The 22,963-nt window shown below is 58.5% G+C and overlaps 3 protein-coding genes across 3 annotated transcripts; 1 reads left to right on the forward strand and 2 right to left on the reverse strand.

Moving 5' to 3' along the window:
- Window positions 1-360: 360 nt before the first annotated feature.
- On the forward strand, window positions 361-6,959 carry LOC111160216 (beta-1,4-N-acetyl-galactosaminyltransferase 1). The gene is given in 12 exon segments (XM_022523126.1): window positions 361-506; window positions 1,134-1,266; window positions 1,268-1,353; window positions 1,888-2,052; window positions 2,161-2,267; window positions 2,715-2,755; window positions 2,898-3,078; window positions 4,057-4,155; window positions 4,290-4,480; window positions 4,976-5,116; window positions 5,395-5,635; window positions 6,251-6,959. Coding segments are annotated over 11 exon segments (1,602 nt in total). The 5' UTR covers window positions 361-506; window position 1,134; the 3' UTR covers window positions 6,469-6,959.
- Window positions 6,960-7,093: 134 nt separating this feature from the next.
- LOC111160203 (solute carrier family 26 member 10) lies at window positions 7,094-13,971 on the reverse strand. The gene is made up of 18 exons (XM_022523110.1): window positions 13,629-13,971; window positions 13,014-13,124; window positions 12,266-12,423; window positions 11,943-12,107; window positions 11,527-11,679; window positions 10,719-10,801; window positions 10,432-10,579; window positions 10,209-10,322; window positions 9,240-9,317; window positions 9,054-9,149; window positions 8,576-8,682; window positions 8,401-8,470; window positions 8,212-8,328; window positions 8,041-8,074; window positions 7,878-7,960; window positions 7,727-7,781; window positions 7,502-7,608; window positions 7,094-7,188 (listed from the first exon to the last, which is right to left on the reverse strand). Exons 1-18 carry the CDS (start codon window positions 13,969-13,971, stop codon window positions 7,150-7,152), a joined length of 2,061 nt encoding a protein of 686 aa, XP_022378818.1. The 3' UTR covers window positions 7,094-7,149.
- A 2,039-nt stretch (window positions 13,972-16,010) lies between these two features.
- LOC111160162 (Rho guanine nucleotide exchange factor 25) lies at window positions 16,011-22,848 on the reverse strand. The gene is made up of 16 exons (XM_022523045.1): window positions 22,750-22,848; window positions 22,351-22,465; window positions 19,870-20,084; window positions 19,636-19,731; window positions 19,486-19,562; window positions 19,226-19,292; window positions 18,928-19,031; window positions 18,674-18,743; window positions 18,470-18,559; window positions 18,293-18,385; window positions 18,101-18,151; window positions 17,831-17,908; window positions 17,448-17,648; window positions 17,123-17,303; window positions 16,677-16,888; window positions 16,011-16,372 (listed from the first exon to the last, which is right to left on the reverse strand). Exons 1-16 carry the CDS (start codon window positions 22,846-22,848, stop codon window positions 16,262-16,264), a joined length of 1,860 nt encoding a protein of 619 aa, XP_022378753.1. The 3' UTR covers window positions 16,011-16,261.
- Between the last annotated feature and the right edge of the window lie 115 nt (window positions 22,849-22,963).

The raw sequence follows: 22,963 nt of genomic DNA on the forward strand, positions 1-22,963 counted from the left end.
GGCTGGGAGGGTCGGTAGAAGGACCTTCTCGAGGCGCCCCCGCAATGTCCTCTGCGCCCACCAGAAGGCGCCCGGGCGCTCGCATTCCCCGCGCGGAGCTGGAGCCTCCGCCGCACCGAGCCCGGGAGCCGAGCCGCGCGGCACCGCGATCTGAACAACCGGGCGGCGGCCTGAGCCCTCCCTTCCCGGCAAGTGGGACAGGGTGCCGGGGAGCCCAGGCTTCGTTTCTGGGGCTGGGATGCACCGTTTCTCAACTCCGTTCTCCAACCCCCCCCCCCCCGCAGGAAACGCCCAGAACCACCCGGCGCCGCGGTCTACAAAGCCCCAAGCGTCCGAAGGCGGGAGGGGTTGGGCGAGCCCGGGAGGCAGGAGGATCCCCACGACACAGGCTCACGCCGGGCTCCCCGATCAGGCCGCCTCCAGCCCCATGAAGACCCCCAGGCCGGGGCTGAGAGCCTGGAGCAGCCCGGACGGAAATCTTGTGGCGGCCTTAGAGCGTTAGACAGGTCAGTGCCCGGGCGGGATGAGGGGCCCGAGCTGGAGGCGGGAGGCGGCGCGCTCGCGGGTCCCCCCGGTCCCCAGCACAGCTTCCCGAGGCCACTCGCGCGGTCACCTCCGCCCGGGGCACGCAACAGCGCGGGCGTGATTCTGCATTTTTCATGACAGGCAAGGTGTGGAGCCGCCCTGTGCAGCCCACCGGGGCCCAGGTGATGCTCGGACCGCGGGGTGGGGGACACGCGGGCCGGGGTCGGGGTGGGGCGGGAATAGAGGAGTCCGCTGCCCTAAGATAGCGATGCACTCCTACTTATTCGCGGCCCCGAGGAAAGCCCCGCATCCAGCGGTCTCTCGCATCAACATGCCGGGCCTCGGGCGTGAGAGGAAACCGAGATGCGGGAGAAGGCGAGAAGAAAGGAGGCCGGGAGACTCGAGGCCCGGGGAGTGGAGGGAGGAGGGCCGGGGGAACGATTCGCTGTGCAAATCCTAGCGCGCCGAGATGCAGAGAGCGTCCCGGGGCGGGGGGGTGTGGGCAGAGGGGAGCTGCTGGCAGGAGCCTCCAGAACCGCCCGCCTCGAGGGTCCCAGCCCACGCCCCCCCCCCACCTTTCTCACCCTCCCACTCCTACCGCCCACCAGGATGCGGCTGGGCCGCCGGGCTCTCTGTGTGCTGGTCCTGCTACTCGCCTGCGCCTCGCTGGGGCTCCTGTATGCGAGCACCCGGGACGCGCCGGGCCTCGGGGCACCTCTTGCGCTGTGGGCGCCCCTGCAGGGCCCCCCCCAGACCAGAACTGCCAGACCTGACGCCCGAGCCCCGCTATGCACACATCCCAGTCAGGATCAAGGAGCAAGTGGTGGGGTGAGTGCCAGGGGTGGTGGCGGCAGAGCGGCACTCGCTGGGGGTGGCGTGGGGAGCTTTTGTTTCCTGCACTGCTGAGCTCCGATCTCTGGGTTCTCCTGACTAGTTGGGGAGTGGGCGTGAGGCAGGGGGAGCTTCTGAGTCTTGGGCTGGCGGGGAGGAGGAATCTATCCTCCCTGAACCTTGTCATGGTGATGGGGAGGGGAGGATGTGCACGCATAGGAGGGCCCTAGAAGACTTACCAATGTCCTGATGATTCCACTTGAAAGGGGAGTCCATGTGGGGTCCTAAATGGTGGGTAGACAACTCTGAAATTCTAGCAATTGACCCTATTCTACGGCTCTGTAAAATCCAGATTTAGGTGACAAGTCATGGTGGTCTCTCCCCCTGGAGACTATCTGAAAAGCAATGTTTAAGGGGACAGACATTGGATGGGCAGGGTTGAAAGGCCCAGGTGTGGGGCACTGTGTAAATGTTTCGTGGGGTGAATGGAGTTGGATGGCTGGGCTCTGATGACCTTCGTCCCCCCTCCAGGCTGCTCTCTGGGAACAATTGTAGTTGTGAGTCCAGTGGAAGGAGCTTTTACCTCCCCTTCCAGAGGCAGGTCCAAGCCATCGACCTCACCAAAGCCTTTGACCCCGAGGAGCTGAGGGCTGCCTCTGCCTCCAGGGAGCAAGAGTTCCAGGCCTTCCTCTCAAGGTACTATCTTGAAATGAGGGTGTCTTTGCAGTGGGAGGCCTGGAGGGAGGGTGTGACTGGAAGGAGTGCTCCTCTGCCCCTGATTCCTTCTCTGTCCTCCGCTGCCAGGAGCCAGTCCGCTGCTGACCGGCTGCTCATAGCCCCTGCAAACTCCCCTCTTCAGTACCCCCTGCAGGGTGTGGAAGTCCAGCCCCTCCGGAGCATCTTGGTGCCAGGTGGGGAGAATGAGCCTCAGGGATGACCTAAGGCACTGTGGGGGTGTCAGAGCTCAAGGTTGGGTGAGGAAGAGTGAAGCAAGATTGGAATGGGAAGTGGGGAACTTGAGGTCAGAAGTGGGCTCATGAGATGGGAGGTGAGGACAGAAGGGACTCTACGTTGTCAGGAATTGCAGAAGGCTGTAACTGGAGAGGTTTGGGGGAAAGAATCTATTCTTTGCTGACTGACCAAAGATTAGTGGGTAGGTGGGGCAGGCCATAAAGAGCCATTGCTTTGATGGGAAGGAGTAAAAAAAATCAGTTACTCTAGGCTGCCTCCTAACACGTGCCCTGCCGTGGCCTCAACAAAGAGGGATGGGTGAGAAGGTCCCTGCAGTGGTGAAGAGAGAGAAAGTGCAGAAGAATTCAAGGCTGGGTGTGATTCTGACTCCCTCTCCTTCCTCCTAGGGCTGAGCCTGCAGGCAGCTTCTGGTCAGGAGCTTTACCAGGTAAGAGGAAATGAGGCTGGGAAGGCCAGGCAGGCAGAGGATGCTGGAGGGAGACCCCGCTGCCAAAGGAGGGATGAAGCCACCAGGGAGGCAAGAGGTGGGTGTGAAGCCTAATCATGTACTCTCCATCCCCCTCTCCCAGGTGAACCTGACGGCCTCCTTGGGCACCTGGGACGTGGCAGGGGAAGTGACTGGAGTGACTCTCACGGGAGAGGGGCAGCCAGATCTCACACTCACCAGCCCTGGGCTAGACCAACTCAACCGGCAGCTTCAACTGGTCACTTACAGCAGCCGAAGCTACCAGGCAAACACAGCAGACACAGGTGTGAGGCCTGGGCTGAGGCAGTGGCTGGCTGGGTGAACAGAGAGCCCAGAAAGGCTGGAGCAGGCAAATGGCAGAGGGTGTGGGAGACACTAGGGCAACGGCCAGAGCTGCCCAGTCACACAATGGGCATTTCAGCTAGGCTAGCAGGACCAGGGAGGGAGAGAAGGGGCCTTTGTTCATCTGGGGCCAGAGCAGGCCAAAGGGAAACCCAAGCTTTGGGTGTGTCCCCCCTTCAGGCCAACCGTGGGGGCCCCAGGAAGTGACCTGCCCCAGGAGCCAGAAGACTCAAGCTCTATTCCCAATCCACCACTTCCAGGAGGGCAAGGGGCTTTATCTCCCAGAGCTCCCATTTCTCTAGCAAAAAAAGGCACAACACAGCCCTCCTGCTTCTCTCCAAGGCTTGGCACACCAAACCTGCTCCCACTCTGGGGCTTTTGCATTTGCTGTTCCCTCTGCCTAGAATGCTCTTCCCCTAGATTTTTGTACAGCTGGCTCCTTCTTGTCATTTGGATCTCAACTCAACCGGTTCCTCTTCACTATCACATTACTTGTTTTTTCTCTTCAAGGCTTACCAGTCTCTAAATTTCATTTACTTAACCTGGAACCAGACTGACTAGGCTCCTAACTCAGTTTTGTTGCTTAAGAGTTCTGTAAATGAAGACAAGTTACTTAATTCCTCTGTCTTTTTCTGTAGTAGAAATCTACTTAATAGGACTTGTGAAGAGTAAATGAGTTCCTATATTTAAGGTAACTGAAAAAGTACCTGCCACATAGTAAATGCTCAATAAACGTGCGCTTTTCATTAAATCTTTTTTAAATTAATTTCCCACCCATTAGAATGTTAGTGCCATGGCGGTAAAAATCTTACATTCTTGTCCATCAGGGCCCAGAAAGAGTAGGCATTTAAATACTGATTTACTGAAAAAGGAATGTTATCCCAGCCTTAAGCACCACGGCTTGTGTCCTTTCTTCCCAGTCCGGTTCTCCACGGAGGGACACGAGGCTGCCTTTACCATCCGCATAAGACACCCCCCCAACCCTCGGCTGTACCCATCTGGGTCTCTACCCCAGGGAGGTGAGGCCGGTGCTTGCCGCGACCTAAAATCGAGGTCTAGTGGGGAGAAGGTGGAGGAGGGAAGCCTCGGGAGAAGATGTCTTCCTGCTCCTTCCCACACTCCTTCCTCTGCACCTAACCCTCCTCCTCCTCAGCCCAGTACAACATCAGCGCCCTGGTCACCATTGCTACTAAGACCTTCCTGCGTTACAATCGGCTACGGGCACTCATCGCTAGCATCCGTCGCTTCTACCCAACGGTCACCGTGGTCATCGCCGACGACAGCGACAAGCCAGAGAGCATTAGCGGTCCCCACATCGAACACTATCTCATGCCTTTTGGCAAGGTGCGCAGCCAGCAAGGCTGAACCGCGCGCCAGAACGCGCGGAGAGAGGCGCGCCCTCGGTCTGAAGTCTCCGGAGTAGTGATTCTCAGGACTACCTACCTGTAATCCCAGAATTACTGGGGTGCCTGTTAAGCATGGCAGTTCCTGGAACGTAAGCTCCGTGGGACAGGAATCATGCCTATGTTGTTCATCCTGCGTTCTTAGAATGTGCTGAGCACTTGGGGAGCGCTCAGTAAATAGGTGATGAATGAATGAATGATGAATGAACGAATGAATGGGGTGCACGGTTAGATGCGCTCTAACACCTTCTCCCAGAACACTGACTCAGAACCCCTGGCCGTGGGAAACTGCCTTTTTTACCCAGGCTCGAGCCATTCGGGCCTTTTTTACCCAGGCACTACTGTTTAGAGAGGCGTCAGGAAAGAGAAGGGAAGGTGGGAGAGGGGTTATGTCCTCTCTCTCCAGCCTCACTGACCATATATACCCTCCCCCCAGGGCTGGTTCGCAGGCCGGAACCTGGCCGTATCCCAGGTAACCACCAAGTACGTCCTGTGGGTAGACGACGACTTCGTGTTCACCGCGCGGACGCGGCTGGAGAGGCTTGTGGACGTGCTGGAGCGGACGCCGCTGGACCTGGTAGGGGAGGGCCTGCAGGATGCGGGGTGGGAGAAGGAGGGCCTCCAACAGGCTGAGGCAGCGGCGGGGGAGCCCCGGCCGAGCGCGGACGGTCCTGGGACTGACAGAGGACGACGCGGCGGAGCCTGGGAGACCCCCGGGTCCTGTAGGAGAGGAGCGGAGGAGGACGGGGCAGGGGAACCGATCGGGGGAGAGGGAGCACAGATGTGGTACCCCCACCCCATCCCCAGCCACGGCAGTCCCCGTCCCTCCTGGAGCTATCCTCCCACTTCCCGCAGGTCGGCGGCGCGGTGCGCGAGATCTCCGGCTTCGCCACCACCTACCGGCAGCTGCTGAGCGTGGAGCCTGGCGCGCCAGGCCGCGGGAACTGCCTCCGGCAAAGGCGCGGCTTCCACCACGAGCTCGTCGGCTTTCCAGGCTGCGTGGTCACCGACGGCGTGGTCAACTTCTTCCTGGCGCGCACCGACAAGGTGCGCGAGGTCGGTTTCGACCCGCGCCTCAGCCGCGTGGCGCATCTGGGTGAGTGGCGCCCCCTCCTGGCCTGGCCCGGCCCATTAGGGACCCGCGGGGCGCTGGGTGAGGATCCAAGGGCGCTGGCGACTCCTACGCCCACCCCACCCCATCCCCCGTGAAACCCACGGATGGCACCCGGGGCTCTTGGGGCAGTTCTGCGAAGATTTTCCAAGATGTGAGCCCTGGCAAGACACAGAGCTCCCACCCTCCTGGCCCGCACACCATTTGAACCTCCAGACCCAGCACTGCCCCTGGGTCTACCTTTGACTTCCCCACCGCTGTCACCGCCACCTTTCCTCCACTCCCAGCCGCTCCACCTGGTTCAGACCACACTTCTGGAGCAGCCCATTCAGCATCTGTTGAAACTTTAGGTGTTGGGGGGGGTGGACGGTTGGGATATGTTATCCAAGCACAAGGTAAGTATGTTGACTCTATTTTAAAGAAGAGTGAAACTGAGACCCTGAAGAATTAATTATTAGCCCAAGGCCCTCAGAAACAGGGTCCTTGCCTATGCACCCTCCATACCCCAAATCTTAGTTCTCCCTTAAGGGTTGGCCTTCTGCACCCTTCAGACCCTTCACTGTGTACTCCCCTTCCCTCCACACCTCCCCCCCCCCCCAGAATTCTTCCTGGATGGGCTTGGTTCCCTTCGAGTGGGCTCCTGCTCAGACGTCGTTGTGGATCATGCATCTAAGTTGAAGCTGCCTTGGACATCAAGGGATGTGGGGACAGAGACTTATGCCCGCTACCGCTACCCAGGATCACTGGATGAAAGTCAGGTGGCCAAACACCGCCTACTCTTCTTCAAACACCGGCTGCAGTGCATGACCTCGGAATGAGGGCCACTCGGGGCCTACAAACTGTCAAGCTGGGCCTGCCTCCTTGTCCCTGCCAGGAATTTCTAGCAAACCCCAGCACCCAGTGACCGCTCCACTGACTCTCCCTGATCCCCTTCAGAAACTGATCCCAAGCAGGGGCTTGTCCTGGTGGCACTCCTCCTTTCTGCGAGTGCCCAGGGACATGATGGAGCCATAACTGTCCCACAGCCAGTGCCAAGTCCTCCCCCCACCCCCTTGTCATGGGGCAGGAAGTGGGGGAGGTCACTTTTCAAGTGCCAAAGAGCCCATGGGGACTCTAAGAACCTAAAGTGGAAATACTGTCCTCTCATCTCCTTGGGACTGAGGGGGTGGGGAAGTCCCTGTGTGAATTCCCAGGGCTGTGCCCCTCTCCCCCATCTCTGGATCCAGGACTCTGTGCACAGGCTCCAGCCCCACCCCCCATGGAGAGAACTGGAGACTTCTGGAAGGGGGGGCGCTGGTGAACACACAAGTGAAAGTCATTTTTAGTGTGTCTGCAGTGCTGTGAGCATGGAGAAAGGGGCACCAGGGGTCAGTGTGTGGACACCCAGAGGTTCACTTCATGAACCCCAGAGGTGCTCAGCCTTGTTTTATTAATTATAAGAAGTAAGGGTACTCCTCACACACGTATTGTTGGGGCCCTCCACACTCCGGATGACTGGGTCAGACCCACACTGTGCAAGTCTTCGGACCCGTAGTCTCCTGGAAAAGAGAGAGGACATGTTAGGAATAGTTTCAGTGCCCTCCTCCCTCCCTCAGCATTTGGCAGTCCTCTGAGGGCACACCACCCCACTTTGAAACCTTTGCTCCTTAGTTCTTCACGCAGAGCTGGGCCCAGTCTCCCTGGCTTAGCCTTAAATTGACTCATTTCATCCCCCACTCTCCCTCCCCTAGTCTCTTTCTCAGGCCTCTTCCCAGAACCCTCTGCATAGATTCTCAGCCAGGGACTCACATGTGATCTGCTATAGAGCCCGGCACCTCCCAGGTTTCCCTCCTGTTGCTCCCGCCCCCTCACCAGTCTCTCCAGGGCATGAGCGGCTGCATCCTGGACACTGACGAACAGCTGTTCTGGGGTCACTCTGTTCAGGAGTCCTGCCTGGGTCAGTGTCCCCAGCACTGAGGCTGTGTCGAGAGGCAGGCCAGGCTTGTAGGTCTTAAATCCACACCATGTCCTTTTCCCTCCCCCACATGTCTGGTCATTCCCCAGTCTCCAGGTCCCTCCAGCCTCCACACCTCTCACCATTACACTGAGCCAGGAGAAGGTGGATCCCAGCATCTCGGCATCGGCCGGCCAGCTGCGGAGAAGGAGAGGGGGGTCAAATCCTATGTCAGAGGGTATGCACGGGATGCTAAGGGGACTTTCTCCTCGACCTACCTGCCCCATCCCTCACCTGTACCACTTCTCTGGCTCCAGCAGCATCTGCAAAGGTGAGACCACTGCAGTCTAAGACCACCACCCTGACGGGCTCAGCAACTAGGACGGGAGAAGGCAGGAGTGGCCAGACGCCCCCACAGGGTGCGTGCCCAGTCTCCCTCCTTGTCATCCCATCTCACCTGCATTGGGTGGGCCATCTGTCTTTGGAGCCTCCTGTGAGTAGAGAAGGGCAGTTACCACCAAGACACCAGCATGAACGCATGCCCCATAAGCACAGTGATCTCCTTCAGAAGACCCACCTGCTTCCCTCTCCCGGAGAAGCCACCCTCCCCTTTGACCAGGTCTCTCACCTTGCCTTCTTCTCCAAGCCCCAGGTGCCACTCCAGGGTGCGGCGAAACTGCCCACGGGTCCCAAAGTAGAGGGGTGCTGGGTAGCTCAGGATGCAGAGCCCCGGGACCTTGAGGAGCTAAGAAGGCAGAGGGTCAGAAAAACACCCGCGTCTGGTCTTCCCTTCCCTCGTTGTCCATAGCCCACGCACCTTGTGGCTCTCTCTGAGTGGCCTGTAGAGCTCCGTCCCCTCAGCAAGTCCAAGTGCCAGGCACTGCACCCTGGGTGGGAAGCTGGGGTCAGATCCCCAGCCTGGCCTGACTGGAGAGTCACCCCAGGCACCTGTTCTCTCCCCACTGTGCTTCCCGGCTCATCTCCACTCTCACCTCTGGGTACGGCAGATCACAGTCATCATGGAGAAGACCACGCCTACGGCTAGGCCTAAGTCCACACTCAGGATCACTACGGCCACCCATGTGACCACCCATACAGCCTGCAGGACAGGGTTGGGAGTGAAAGGCCAGGCCGTCACTGCTAGGGAAAGAGGTCCAGGGGTGCGGTGCCTGCCAAGGCAAACGATAGGAAGGGATGGCCCAGGAGAAGGTAGAAAGAATGACAGGAGGAAGGGACAGGATTGACTCAGCAGGCGATATGCACCAAATATAAGGACCCTGAAGGGGTCCAACCCCCACCCTCCACCCTGTGTCTGGGTAATGGGATTAGGAGGTAGGCATGTTGGGGGGGGGCGCGTGGTGGGGGTACTACAGAATGTAGGACCAGGACAATTAGCTTCAATCCAGGGCAGAGGCTGGGGATTCTGGGAAATGGGAGGGGGCAATCTGGGATAATGTTGCCACTTCTCACAAAGTCCATGCGGCTGATGCGCCATAGCTGTGGCAGTTCCTGCATCTGGAAGAACATCTGGCGCATGCTGGAGATGTTGATACAGGCCAGGACAGCCTTGGGGCAGAGAAGGCAAGCTGACTGCCTCAGTGTCCTAGAATATAGCCACCCCTCCCGGCCACCCCCAATAGCTCTTCTGTTCCTTACCTTGGGCAGATAATAGAAGAAGGGCCCCAGCCACAGCAGCACCGAGAGGACAACTATGCAGGAGAAGAGGCCTGCCAGCTAGAAAGGAGGAGGGATGGAAGCCGAGAAGCAAAGGGATCTCATCCACCACTGTGAGAGAGCTGGCCACCCTGCCCACTCTACCTTGCCTTCTCTGGAACTCTCCCTCCTTCCGAATCCCTGTCCATGAAGATATTCCTCAGTCTTCCACTCTCTTCTTGCTACTCTGCATCTCACACCTACTTTTCCCCTCTCCCAATTAAATGCCTCTCATTTGCCAGTCTCTACCTAGATGTAGTTCAATTTCCCTATTTTTGTAGCCCATGTCCATCTTAAAAGCCACTGCTGGATGACCCTAAAAGCAGGCTCACCACATTCTTAGGGGACCAGCAAAGTAGGAAACCAGAAATATTAGGGGGAGACTTTCATGTGTGATATGTCCCATGGTGGGGGTGTGGAAATCAGAAGTTTGTCTCTCGAATTAATTTTACAGTTCAGTTTTGTTTTTATTTTGAGCTACATGTGGGCACTGTAAACTTTTTGAGTGCTTAGAGTCTACAAAGGTCCTTTTTTTTGTTAAAGATTTTTATTTATTTATTTGACACAGAAAGATCACAAGTAGGCAGAGAGGCAGGGGGAAGCAGGCTCTCCTGAGCAGAAAGCCCGATGCAGGGCTCCATCCCAGGACCCCGGAATCATGACCTGAGCTGAAGGCATAACCCACTGAGCCACACAGTTGCCCTGAGTCTACAAAGGTCTTAATGAAGCTTAGTTATCTTCTCTCCATCTCCTACCTAGAAATTCCCACCCCCTCCCTCTCCCGTACAGACTCCTAACCTCCTCTATATGGCTGCCCTCTGGGGATCTACCCATCCTCCACCTGTTTCTTCACCACCACCCATCCCCCTGGATACCTCCCCACCCTTCTCCTCATCTAAGACATGCTCTTACCTGTGTGTTCCCACCAGCATCCACTAGTAGGCTGGTGGTGGCCAATGTGGCAGAGTTGGGAAAGCAGGAGAAGAGGGAGGAGATGAGGTTGGAGACACCATGGGCCAAGAGCTCCTGGAGGGATGCAGTGAGATGAAGAGGAGAGAGACAAGGGCATGGGGAGGGCGCATCAGATTAGGGGGTTGTCTCCTGAATGAATTGGGGTCCTCAGTCGGAGTCACACCTGGTTGGAGTCAATAGTGTAGCTATACTTGTCTGCATAGATGGAGGCCAGGGAGGCGGACACAGCAAAAGCAACCAGCGTGATGGGCAGTGAGTCAACCAGAATCCTGGGCAGCTCAGCCAGGTTAGGGAGGTGAGGCTGGGGGAATCTGGAGAGAGAGGGATCCAAGGTGAGGATGGGTTGGTCCTAAGAAGGATATGGGGAAGACAGAGAAAACAGGTGGGGTGGGTCAAGAGGAAGTGCTGGGTGGGAGAAATGGGAGAAGAGCAGGTTCTTGATTCCCTTACCCTCCAGGCAGCAGCCCCACTATCTGGACGTTGTATCTTGTGTCCAGGGAAGAGGTGAAGCAGAGCACAGAGGCCAGAAGCACCTGGGAAAGAGAGCAAATTCGGGCATGACAGGAGATGGGCTTCCTGGCAGAGACGAGAAAGAACTTCACGGAGAAAAAGGATTCTAAGGCAACTGGTAGTTGTTTTCGGAGGCCCAGTCCCTGGGGGCGCTGGGATGTGTTTGGGTTGGGTGCCTGGCCACCCATTTAGAGTGCAGGACGGTGGGGATGGGAAAGAGGAATGATGTATATGCGATGTTATAGAAAGAGATGGAAGAAGAGGGACTCCCATGAGGGATGGTAGACATCAAGAAGTGTACCGAGCCATTCTAGGTAGGAGAGCTGGGATATATCTCGGCATAGATGGCGTATGAGTGGAGAGGCAGAACACTTATTTAGTCGGGGAGAGAGAGAAATGTAGGTGGGCGTGGGAAGGGAGAGAAACTGTGAACAGTGAACAGCAAAGGACCGGGTGAGGGGAGAGATGTGAGTGGACAGTGCCGTGGCGAACGACACCGCAAGGGAGCGCTGTAAGCAGGAAGAAGGCTTTGTAAGAGGTCCAGGAGAGGCTCCGTGCGAGAAGTGGGTGGGGGATTCCAGAGGGTCAAAATGTTCTGAGAAGAGGCCTGGAAAGGGACACGGATGCGCAGACTTCTGCTCTGTAAACTCGCTGCATTCCACGAGGGGGCGGCAGCGGCCAGCTCCTCCCCGATGGGCAAAGGGCTGTGTGGTGCAGGGGGCACCCCCGACCCGGGAGCCATCCTCACCATGACGATTTCCCCTGGGATCGGGGTGGGTAGCTTGTCCCGGAATCTCACGTTCAATTCTTTGACGGGCACGAGCAGCGCCAGGCTGAGTGCCGAGATGGTCAGTTCTGCCGGACTGCTCCGGGGCAGCGCGGTCAGCACAGCGGCCAACGTCTGCGGGAAGGGGCGGTGAGCGAGGGCCGGGTGCCGGGTCGACTGTCCCCAGTTCGGACCCACCCGGCCGAAGCAAGGCCTCCCGGCTCCCATCGGAGCTTCCATCGCCGCAGCGACCCTCATTCAGCCAGTGGTTCTAACCTCCTTCCCTCCGCCCCCGTCACCCTCTATCCCTCCACTCGCCGTCCTCCCTTCCTTCCTTTCCGGGTTTCCCTCTTCCCAAGACCGCCAGAAGCCGCTTCTCCGCTGTTCTCCACCCCCACCTTGAAGAGAGCGAAGCAGCCAATCTGGCGCGGGAGGGGCAACCCTAAAAGGCTGGGCAGTTGGGACACGAGCACGTGCAGCGCGGCCCCGCTGGTCAGCGCTTTGACCACAGGCTCCGACAAAAAGGTGGACAGGACGCCGAGCTGCAGCGCGAACATGCCCAGCTGCAGAGGAGGAGATGTACAATCACTACCGGAGGAGGAGCGGACCCGCTGGTGCGCGTCTCTCCCGCCTACGCCCGCGCGGGACACGCTCCCCGCCCCCCTCTCCTGGCCCAGTTCCCCAGGGACCCCAGCGTGGATCTCGCAGGATCCTCCCTCACCATCAGCGCCCCGCTCCCGAAGGCCAAGGCTGCAGCCGCCCCAACCCGCTGAGCGTCCAACTCTTCCCTCTCGATTCCACTCAGGTTACCCCCGAGGGGTTCCGGCACCAGCCGCTCCACGGCGGAGCCCGTCATGAGGCTGAGTACCGCGAAAGTTCCTAGGGCCGGGGAATTCAAACGCAGAGATCACCAGCCCTGCCGCCTGGGGCGCGGCGACAGCTCAGGCTCCGCACCCCCGGCCAGGCTGCTGCGGTCAGATCCCGCTCTCCTGGAAGGCTGCTGCGCAGGTGAAGGCCATGGGGCCGAGAGCGGTGCAGCAGCCCGGAACATGCCCTGAGGGAGGCTAAGAGGGCGCGCCAGCCGGCAAATACTGCCCCCTAATGCATCACTCTCCTCCTGCAGACGCCCCGCGGACTGCGCGCTCCTCTGGGTAACCGCGCATCTCTGTTCCCCTCTTCCATCTCCCGGAGATGTTCTTTTAAACCGAATCTCCTGGGGGTGAAGTAAAGTCCGAGGGCACTCCCTTCTCTTTGCACACACTCAGCACCAACCCCCACCCCCCACGCCCCCAACGGCCCAGCGAACTTTGCTTAGGTCCCAGGTTCCTGGCAGGGAAACGGCAGAGGCGGAAGGGAAGCAGGGGAGGGGAAGAGGGGAATAAGAGCTAAGGAGCTCACAGGAACCCAAGCCTCAAACCCCTGTCCACTGGCACCCCACAGAGAAGGAGAGGAGTCACCGGGTCGCTCACCAGTGGACAGATGTCTCCCAGTACCCAACAAGGTGTAAATGAGGACGGGGAAGAAAGAAGTGTAGAGTCCGAACACTGGAGGCACAGAGGTCAGGAGGGCAAAAGCCATGCCTAGGGAAGAAGTGGAAGGAAAGATCTTCAGGGTGTGTGGTGTGGGGGAGGGGGTGGCTGGGGGAAGATGACCAGCCGCCAGAATGCCACCCTTCCAGTGCACACTCTCAGAGGCTGTCATGGAGACGCTAAATCATGCCACATGAGGGAACCCAGGGGTTAACAGGCCTCGGTGGGAGGTCTTGGGGCGGACAAGGTCACAGATCCGTGTCGGCCTAGACGGGGGTGAGGGGGGTGGCGGGCGTGGGGGAAGCAGGTATTGTGCCTCTCCAGTTCCCTGACCCGGAACGTGTCAAAGACTTCTCGAAGGATTGCAGGTGAAGGGAGCTGGGGGTAGGGATCTGATGCAGCTCGGCAGTCCTTACCCAGTACTTGGTCTCAGATCCTGTCTCCGAACCCTCAGCCACATTACCCAATCTCTCGCTCCCGGGTTTCCAGCCCCTGCACCTTCCCGACGCCCTCCAGAGCTCGGGCCCCAGACGAGCAGGTATTGGGGCCGCTCACCCTGGGGCACGTGCACGATGCCCACGGTCACTCCGGCCACGGCATCCCCGAGCAGCCAGGCCCGCCAGCGGTAGTGCGGCAGCCAGCGCAGCAGAGGCAGCCGCGCCAGCAGCAGGCGCCACGCCCCCAGTCGGGAGCAAGCGCCGGGCCGCCTCCTCCGCTGTCTGCACAGCCGGGACCAGCGGGGCTCCGAGAGTATCTCCGACTCCTGCTCTGCGTCCGCGAAGAGTTGCTGGAACCGAGCTTCGGTAAGAGGTTCCCTGAACTTGGCGCCCAGAGGGAACTTAAGATCGGAGGCCTCTCCCAGGCCTGGGCAGGTCCTGGCGCCCGGTAGCCCACTCATTTTGCCCTTGGCCACCTCCAACCCCGCCTAGTCTTAAATACCCCTCCACCCGCTAGCCCTGAGTTCCGCCTCCCTGAAGCAGGGTCCAATCCCGCCCTGGAGGGCGCCCTCTCTTGGGGACCTTCAACGGCCCAGAGACTGCAAAGACTTGGGGAGAGGGCGTCTCTATGTTAGGCGTTTCCGGAGACATCCTCGGCGGGATCGCTCACTCTGGAGCCTACTGGGGTGGGGCGAGGGAGGGGTGGGGTGTGGCGCGGGTGTATGGAAAGGTATAAGGACTAGAGACAAAGGCCAAAAGACCAGCAAGTTCTGAACACCCAGCTCGCACTTTTTCCCACTCCTAAGCCTTTTGATTCTGGCCTCCCGGCTGCTGCGGGCTCCTTTCTGCGTTGGCCCTCTGGGAGGAGATAGCTTGCTTCTCTAGAGTGACCCATCATTCCCAGAGCCTCTGCGTTCTCCCCAAGGAAATTCAGCGTGCCCCCCAAAACACACACATGCCTCTCCCCCAGACCCAAATCTGCATGGGGTATACAGCTTGCCAAGGGGTATACACACACATGCCTCTCCCCCAGATCCAAATCTGCATGGGGTATACAGCTTATCCCAAGGAAATGGAAGGGGATCCATTGGCAGAGCAGCTTCCAAGCCTGCTAAGATGGGACTCAGCTACAGTAGAGCCCGGGAATGAACTACCACCCACACCTCTGCTGGGAGCTGGGGCTAAATTCCCAGTTCAGGGCCTCAGAGGAAATACTGAACTGAGAGCAAATTTTGATTTTGCTTCTTAAAAGCCAAAAAACAAAACAAAACAACAACAACAAAAAACCCTTGAAGTGCCATTTATTACATTCAAGTGCTATTTACAAAGTTGGCACTCAAAAACACATTTGTGGTTAAATTAAGTTCAAAAGGGTCATGCACCCACCTCAAGAACCTCTGTGGTCCCTCAAGAGATACAAAAGTTCTGAGCTCCAGCATCCTGCTATTTTCCCCATCCCCTCCTCCATTTACAAGAATACTTGGCATCCCTCACCATCACCCTCTGGTCCCCAGTCCCTGACCCCAAAGCCCTGGGTGTGGGGTATACTGAGGGTGGGTCTCCCCTCTTCAATTCCTCCTATTGTTCCCCAGAAGTCTTATCTGGGCTGTACGTCCTGTCCCCCCCCTTAAGAGATCCCTCCCCCCATTGTCAGCCAGAGGGACCTCAGGCCCACAGGGAGGCTCCAGCTCCTCCTCACCCTCCCACACCAGCAGCCTATTGTCTGCTGAGGAAGCCCAAGTACACGTGACCAAGCCCAGGGGACAAATGGACACGGTGGACACACCGATGCCCAAGGACCCAGGACAGGGCATCTGGATACAGAACTCTGCATGTTTGGCTTTCTCCGTCCAGGGGCTATCCCAGAAGTTGGGAGGGATGAAGACCCCTTTGAGCTGTCCACTCTTGGGTCTGTACTTGAAGAAGACTCCCTTCCTGCTCACTACGGATATGCCTTGTGACCTCACAGACCGCAAAAAGAAGGAGATCCAGGGCCAAAGAGGGCCACAGACCCCAGCATCCTCTCCACATCTCCCTTCCCACTCATCTGAGCATGGAGGCCTCAGAAGGAAAGGTACTTGGGCATTTAGTCCTTTAGAATCTGGATGTTGGGGGATGATGGTGGGAAGTCACACTACACTGGGCTTTCCAGTGGGGTCTAGAATGGAGGCCAGATGGGAGAGAAAACAGCCTGGGAAAGAGGAGGATATATCACAGATCTAGGGTTTCCCAAGTTCCAGGTCCAGACTGCCAGATGCCGCAGCTGCAGGTGAGGGACAAAAACAGCGACACCTTTTGTCTTCCACCCTGTGTCCTCCTCTCACGAGACCATCCGCAGGCCCAGCGGATTTCTCCCCATCACTTCACTCCACTTCCCCTTCCCTCTGCCAAGACAGCAGCCTTAGTGATATCACAAAACCTTTAATCTCAGAAAACTGAAAAAAAAAATAAAAATGAAAACCAATCATTTTTACCTGGCCCCTGCCCCAGCCCTCCCACCCACCCACATATCCTCCTTTTGGGGGGACCTGTGACGCATGCATAGGGGTGGGAGCTGAAGGAACCCATGTTCCTTAAGCAGAACAAAGTCTTTTTGAGTCTAGGTATCCTGCGCCAAGTCAACACCACTCCCAGCCTCGCTCCTCCCTCCAGGCACATCAAGAGGGAATTCCGAGGTGGTGCCAGAAGGACTGCCCTGAAGTTCTCGGGAAACAGGGTGGCTGGGTCAGCACCGCCCCAGGCCTTCACCACTTAGAGCTCATCTTCATCCAGCCTGGCAAGTCTGGCTTGGCAGGGAGGGGTGTCTGGAACTGGTGGAGCTGGAGGAGAGTCACGAGGGGCTCGGGGGATGTCACTGTGGGCCTGAAGAAAGACTCAAGTCAGAGGAGGAAATAAGTCTAGGAATCCACCCTCACTCCTTTCTTTTCAGTGTATGCCCCTAGCTAAGCCACCTCCTCTCGCGAGCCATCTTAGATCATCTAAAACCATCAGCTTCTCCCAGGGTTAAACTGGAGGGGGTAAGGTAAGAGTAGGCAAGTAGGAAAGGGCAGAAAAAAGGCATGTGGTAGAAGAAAGGAATGGTATAGGGGAGGGGGATTTAGGGATCCCAGAATAAAAGAGGCCCTTCCCATTCTTCCCCTATAACAGGGGACTCCGTTCCTCATACCTGTGTGTCCAGAGGCAGGGGGGTTCTGGCCACTTCCCCTTTGGGCAACAGCAGCAGGGAGGGGAGAGAGCCATTGATGGGTGTATATGTGCTGACCTGGGCCCGGTCTCCAGGCCGAATTCTCCCAGGACTCCCCACCCCAAGGCCTCCTGGCCGCCCCAGGCTGTTGGTCTGGCTCTCTCGTCTCTGATACTCAATGGGTGACTGCAATGCTGGGGAAAGGAGAGGAACAGGAGGAGGGTTACAACAGGTTTTTTCCCTAAAGGCTCTACCCAGACCATCCTCCCACTTTGCCCTCTTCCCATGAACTGTCAGCCATTGTAAATTGCTGGGGAGAGGGGGAGAAGCTGGGGTCAAGAGGACAGGGACTAAATTTTGGGCAGGGAGGGATTTGGGAGGTCAAAGGGCTGAAGAAGCGTGCCAGGGAGGGAGGGTGAGAGCTTCACCATTGAGAAAGTCCCGCTGGCTTTCCAGGATCTGAGCCACTTGCTTGATCCAGGCCTGACTCACTGTGGGGTCTGCAGTCTGCAGGACATAGCGCTGGATCCCACCCTCTGGCCCTCTGGAGGTCAGGGCAAAGCGGCAAGGGTCACCTTGGAGGTTCCCCTCCAGTCCCAGGCAGCTCACCTGGATTGGCAAGTAGGAGAGAGCCCCCAGATTCTTTAGGCCGCCTCTGGTTCCCACCCCCTCCAACAAATCCAGGAGCCAGGCATTCTCTCAGGGGCCTCACCCCATCCCAGCCAGACCCCTCCCTTGTGGCCTCCTCCCCACCTTGATGCTGCTCTTATACACATATCCAGCCTGTGATCCTCCTCGGACTCCCCCTCCCAGGGCCTCACTGAAGATGACAATTTGCTCGAAGAGGAAGACACGTCGCTCTCGACCCCGGGAGGAGAGCAGCCCCCCAGCCTCCGGCTCTGTGACCCAGAATGTGTCCTGGCCCAAGAGCTTCCCCTGAGCAGTCAGTTTGCCCTAGAACCAAAGGGTAGTGATTTTGAGAAAAAAGCAAAAAGAGAAAAGGGACTTCCCCTGATTATCCCAACAATCGTAGGGTCGGTCTCAGGGGAGGGACAGTTCCCCCATGAGGACCTCCGGAGTGCTCAGACTGGGGCCAAAAAGCATTGGGCCTCCAATTGCCTGTTCTATCCCCATACCTCAAAGCCCCGAAGTCTCCCCAGGGTCATCATGTCATTGCAGCGCTTGGGTACAAAGCACATGACCTCCACAGCTTGCTGGGTCGCAGGTGAAGAGAGGAGCATTGTCATTGTGGAGAAAGAGGCCTCTTCAGAGCATGTTTCAACTCTCAACCAGCCTCCCCCTAAAAACCAGACAGCTCAACACCACCCAAGGAGCTGGGGTATCCCAGGAGACCAAAAAAATAAGAGGTATGTGGTGTGTGTCCTAGCAGAGATAGGAGTCCTCACCTCCAGCTCTTCCGTATCCATCCCAGCTCTACTATAATATTTGAGAAAATCCTAAGATGTAGAAAAGAAATGCTCAGGACAGGTGAAGGTGCCCAGGAAGTCTGGGGGGAGCCTTAGGAACGCTGGGGAGAGGAACGAGACAGGGAAGGCTGTCCCAGCCAGCGGAACCCCCAGGGAATAGGTGGTCCTGACCTTGAGCAGTAGCTGGTATTTCATGATCCTCTGCACTGGTTTGATGAGCAGGTCGCTGAGCTGCAGGCGGTGCCCTAGCTGCTGCCGGAGCTCCTGGCGACAAGGACAGGGTGGTTACGCAGCCTGGAGAGCCCGATGATTCTGTCCCCCTTCCCCCAAGGTACCTCAGCCACTGACCTCAAAGTAGCTGTCCCCAAATTCTGACACCACATGCTCTGACTTGGGCTTATTCTGACAGTACACCACGTACATATGCAGCCGGCGCTCCTAACAGGGGTCGAGTTTAAGCAGAGCAGGACGGGTGAGGCGAGAGAACACTTCTGGGGAGCCTCGACCCACTCCCGAGCCCCGCCCCTTCGAGGCCGCCCCCTTAAGCCTCACGTGTTTGATGAAGAGCTGAGCCAGCCAATCAGGATCCTTCAAACACCGCTGTAGCTCCTCCAGGAAATAGCTGGAGGGGTTGGTGAGGAACAGGCTGGTCAAATACCCCCACCCTACTCAACTGAGAGCTGTCAACCCTAGCTGGGCCATTAAGCCACTCCAGACGTTGCTCAGGAGACTGCGGGCCCATGGCTAGGTTACAGAGACAACAGAGGTATGCCCTTCCACCTCGCTTTCGGGGATCCACCACTCACTCTCGATGCCACTCATAGATTTGCTGGACGTTCCCGAACACAATCCTGTCACGGCCTCGAAGACTCTCCGGGACCCCCTGAGCAGCCATGGTGGCCATGTAACCCTATGAGAAGGTTGGGGTGGAAGCATGAGTGTGGGGGGGGTCAGCCTTGACGGGGGAAACCCCCTCCCCCAAGAAGTCCAGGATGTAGAGGGGACTGGGAAGATGGGACAGAGGAGCACTAAGGCATCCCCTAAAATTAGCCTTGAGCAGAGGAAAAGGGCTGGGCTAGGGCTGGGGAGAGAAAAGGGAACTACCTCCACAATCTGCCCCAAGTCCTCCACGTACATTTTCTCTGTCTCTACCAGTTCACTCAAGACATACCTGGGAAGAGAGCAGGAGTGCACATCCTTGGTTTAGCCACTACCTCCCTCCTGGACTAGAAGCCCCTTCATTACCATAGCCAACCTCAGAGGAAATTCCAAGTATTAAATCTAAAATGTGAGGGACAGTTCTCTGGAAGTTGCACAATGGTGGGGGGGGGGGCAGAGGGGAGGGAGTGTGTGGGGACACTTACATACTCCTTTCCAGAGCCTTCTTCTTCTGTTCCTCCTCACTCTCAGGGGCTTGGGACAGAGTTTCCTCCTCAGGTGGCTGGAAGGGCAGAACATCCTAGAGTCAGCACACGGATGCTTTTGGGAAGCCATACAGACCCGTTTCTTCATACCTGTGTCTTATCTCCAGGACCCTCCAACAATGTGGTCAGCAGGGTGAGTTCTGGCAGCTCCTCTCCTGTGGTGAGAGCTGGTTCCAGCATCCAGTTCTGGGAGCCAGAGGTCAAGTGTCAGAGGTCATGGACAGTAGCTATGTCTCCCCAGCAGCCAGTGGCCCCCAACCTGCCCCTCTCTCCCAGTGTCTTTCATGGATTGTCCTACCTGCTTTTGTGGTGCCCCCTGCTCACCTCATATGGTCCAGCCTGGCCACCGTCTGCCTCAGTTTCCACACTGAGACAATGTTTGGAATGATCCAACCATCTTCTCAGGCCACTGACTGGCCCTGGGGGGCCCGGGGAACAGGGGCCAGAGCTGAGGCCAGAGCTGGGGCCAGAGGGGGCAGCCAGACCCGAAGCAGCTGAAGCTGAGATACTCCCCTCACTGCCAGCAATGGAATAGGATTCTAATGGGGAGTGGGGGAAGAAAAGGGGCCATAGATATTACTCCAGCTCTAGATTCAGGGCCCTAGGGAGCTCCCAGAGGCTCTTCTTCATAATGCTGAGCCCTCCCCCAGGGCCCACTCTCTTGTCATCCTCATTGGATTTGGCCAGGATAGAAAATTGCACCTGGGCACCCTTGGGAGGGAGGACAGTAAACACCCGGGCTCCCAAAGCCTGGAACCTCCAGTTTTATGTGGATGCTCCCCCATATCCAGAGCACGCCACAGATATGGTTGGCCAGGCATCTGGGCAGACAGGGGAAGCTGGGGTGGCCATCTGCTCTCCTACAAGCCGCCCCTTCCAATGGGCACAGACCATTCCCTGAGAAGGTGGGGGGGAAAGAGCTAAAAGGCCATCTGCCACCCCCCAGACCCCTCCTGCACCAACTGCAGTAATCACTATAAAAAGAAAAGACTTCTGCAGCCCATCTCCCCAACACATGCACAAACCCAACTGGGGAGGGGAGGCAAGTGAGGAGAGCTCATTAGGGTTATCTTTGCCCTGGGTCAGGAACAGAGGATCAGAGATTTGTCATAAAGTCCCAGGTAGAACCTCATCCTCATTCCTCCTTCTCTCTGGCCCTCTTCAGATCCTTAGTAGATTCTCAGCAAAAGGATTTAAGGAAGATCCGGTTGTAGGCCCAGGGGGATTGTGGATGGGTTTTTCTCATACCCAGTTGACTACAAGATGGAGAGAAGAGTTTCCTGCCCCTTCCCCAATTTCCTTAACTTAAACTGATTAAAAATTTGGAGGCAGAAGGGATCTTGGAGATCTACTAAGTCACTTTCCTGGAAAACACAGGTACAAGTCTCCAGCCTCTGAATCCCGAGGGCCAGGTCAGTCTGACGCCCTGAACCCTCAGCCCGCCCCCCACTCAACGCTGGGCCCTTGCGACCTCGCACTCACCACGACCCCCCCGGGCGAAGCAGCAGCCGCATTTTGCCAGCACTTTTCGAATCACGTGGGGACAGGCACAGCGACCCCCCTTGTGCCCCCCCCCGCATGGCGCCCGGGCCCCCCCGCACCCCCCACCCGGGCCGGCCATGCAGGGGGAATCACGGGGGGCGGGGCGGGGACGGCGCAGGGCGCACACCCCCCCTCCCTCCTACCCCGCTCCAGGCTGGGGAAGGAGGGGAGGGAGGGAACAGGGAAGGGGCGTCCAGGGGTAGGCGGAAGTCTGGTCTGGGGGAGGCCTGGGGGCTCTGCAGAGCGGGCGGCGCGAGGCCGGGCAGCCGAGCTGGGCGGGGAGGGTTTCCGGAACCCAGTCGGTGCGGGGCCCAGGGTCCAGATGTCCAGCGGGGCGGGGAGGGATGGTGGGGGAAGCTGGGCCGGGATGCGGCAGCCGCTCCAGCTCCGTCTCTGGCCTCTCGGGTTTGGGGTGGTTCTAGGCCCGGGCAGGGAGAAGGCGGGGGCCGACTCCCCGAGTCACTGGCGCTGCGCGGGTCCCAGCCGAACGGCGAGCGGAATAACAGGCCCAGCCGCGGTGCCGCCGCGGGGAGGGGCCTCTGCGGCCCAGCTCCTCCCTCTCCCTCTGGTTTCCCCCCTTCAGCCTGTGCCGGGCTCCAGCCCCAATCCCCCTCCCCCAGGCACCACCACGTTCCCACTCCACGTCCCCACAGCCTCCGCCTCTCCTCTCCAGCCTCGGATCCCCGCCCCGGGTTCCCCTCCCTCCTGCCTCTCGCGCTCCCGATTGCGGAGCGCTGGGGTCGGGGGTAAGCCGCGCGGCGGGATCTGCCCATGTCGCCCCTCCGCCTCTGTGATGGGGAAGGGTGCGGACGGATGGGCCCGGGCCTGTGTGAAGACGTCCTGGGGGCTGGGACTGTCCCTAGCCGCGCAGGGGTAGACAAGCCCCCTGCCCTTTGGGGACGCGTGAATGGGGAGCTCTGTGGGGAACACAGCCCAGGTGCCGCCCTCTCGCCAGACCCTTCTTTCCTCCAGGCCCCAGGACTCCAGCTGAGGCTAATCACCAATTAAGGCGAAGTCCCGGAGCCCGGGCTGGCGAGGAGCCAGGGGTGGGGCGCGGGGACACTCCGCCTGTGGGGGCTCGGGGCCGGCTGATGTGGGGGACACACAGAGCACTAGAGGGCGAGAAGCGTGGAGGTCTTGGGAATTAAATGGGTCTCATGCAGATTAGATGCAAGCCTTTATGCTAATAAGAGCAGCATTATTTGAATTCGCCACTTTGCGCAGGAGGGCAAACCGTGCCCCACCCCACCCCCAGCGTCTTACCGGGCAGCGGAGCCCAGGCGGGGACCTCACGTTCGCGCTCCCCTTTCTGGTCCCCCTCGGTACAGTCAGACTCTGTCTCGGTCCCTCCTGGCTCTAGGGGGCTTCCCTTAGGGGGCTGTGGGGAAAGACTGGTGGTAAGGAAACCGCCCTCCACGCCCAGCCTCGACCTCCCGCTTCTCCTTCTTCCTCCTGTCAAATCCACATTGTTGTGAAAGGGTCGCCTAGGCTGGGTTGGAGGGACGGGTTCACCCAGACCAGGGCCTTGGCCCTCTTTTGGAACTCATGGATTCCTGCGACTGCCCTGCAGAATTCCTATTTGCTGGTAAATTGAGTTGTAGGGTGCAGACCACCTGAAGCCCCCTAAAGATTCCCAACCTCACGGTGGTCCCTCTTTCTTACCCCCTCCTGCCCGGGGAGGGCGCATGCGCGCAGCATGCCCCCCATGACCCCCAGTATCCGGTCCGTGCGGCCAGGGGCGGGGCGGTCCGGGGGCTTCATGCTGGACCCCTACCCTGCTCCAAGTTTCAGGGCGGAGGGGGCAAGGAAACTTGGGGACTCGAGGCCTGCTCGCGTCCGGGGAGTTGCTGCTGTCGAGTCCGCCCCCTGCCCGGCT

Source organism: Enhydra lutris, unplaced genomic scaffold, assembly GCF_002288905.1.
Source record: "Enhydra lutris kenyoni isolate GAN:26980312 unplaced genomic scaffold, ASM228890v2 scaffoldscaffold74, whole genome shotgun sequence".
NCBI lineage: Eukaryota > Metazoa > Chordata > Mammalia > Carnivora > Mustelidae > Enhydra > Enhydra lutris.

Bases quoted from the DNA above. Each gene is read 5' to 3' on its own strand.
- LOC111160203 (XM_022523110.1), bottom strand. From the start codon at position 13,971: ATGAGTGGGCTACCGGGCGCCAGGACCTGCCCAGGCCTGGGAGAGGCC. The intron at 8,471-8,575 runs GTGAGAGTGGAG...CTTCCCACCCAG, and splicing joins GTGATCTGCCGTACCCAGAG to GGTGCAGTGCCTGGCACTTG. The intron at 7,189-7,501 runs GTGAGGGGGCGG...TCTCTTTTCCAG, and splicing joins CTCATGCCCTGGAGAGACTG to GAGACTACGGGTCCGAAGAC.
- LOC111160162 (XM_022523045.1), bottom strand. From the start codon at position 22,848: ATGAAGCCCCCGGACCGCCCCGCCCCTGGCCGCACGGACCGGATACTG. The intron at 22,466-22,749 runs GTAAGAAAGAGG...CTTTCCCCACAG, and splicing joins CCCTCCCCGGGCAGGAGGGG to CCCCCTAAGGGAAGCCCCCT. The intron at 18,386-18,469 runs GTCAGTGGCTGA...CCTTGTCGCCAG, and splicing joins TTGGGGACAGCTACTTTGAG to GAGCTCCGGCAGCAGCTAGG.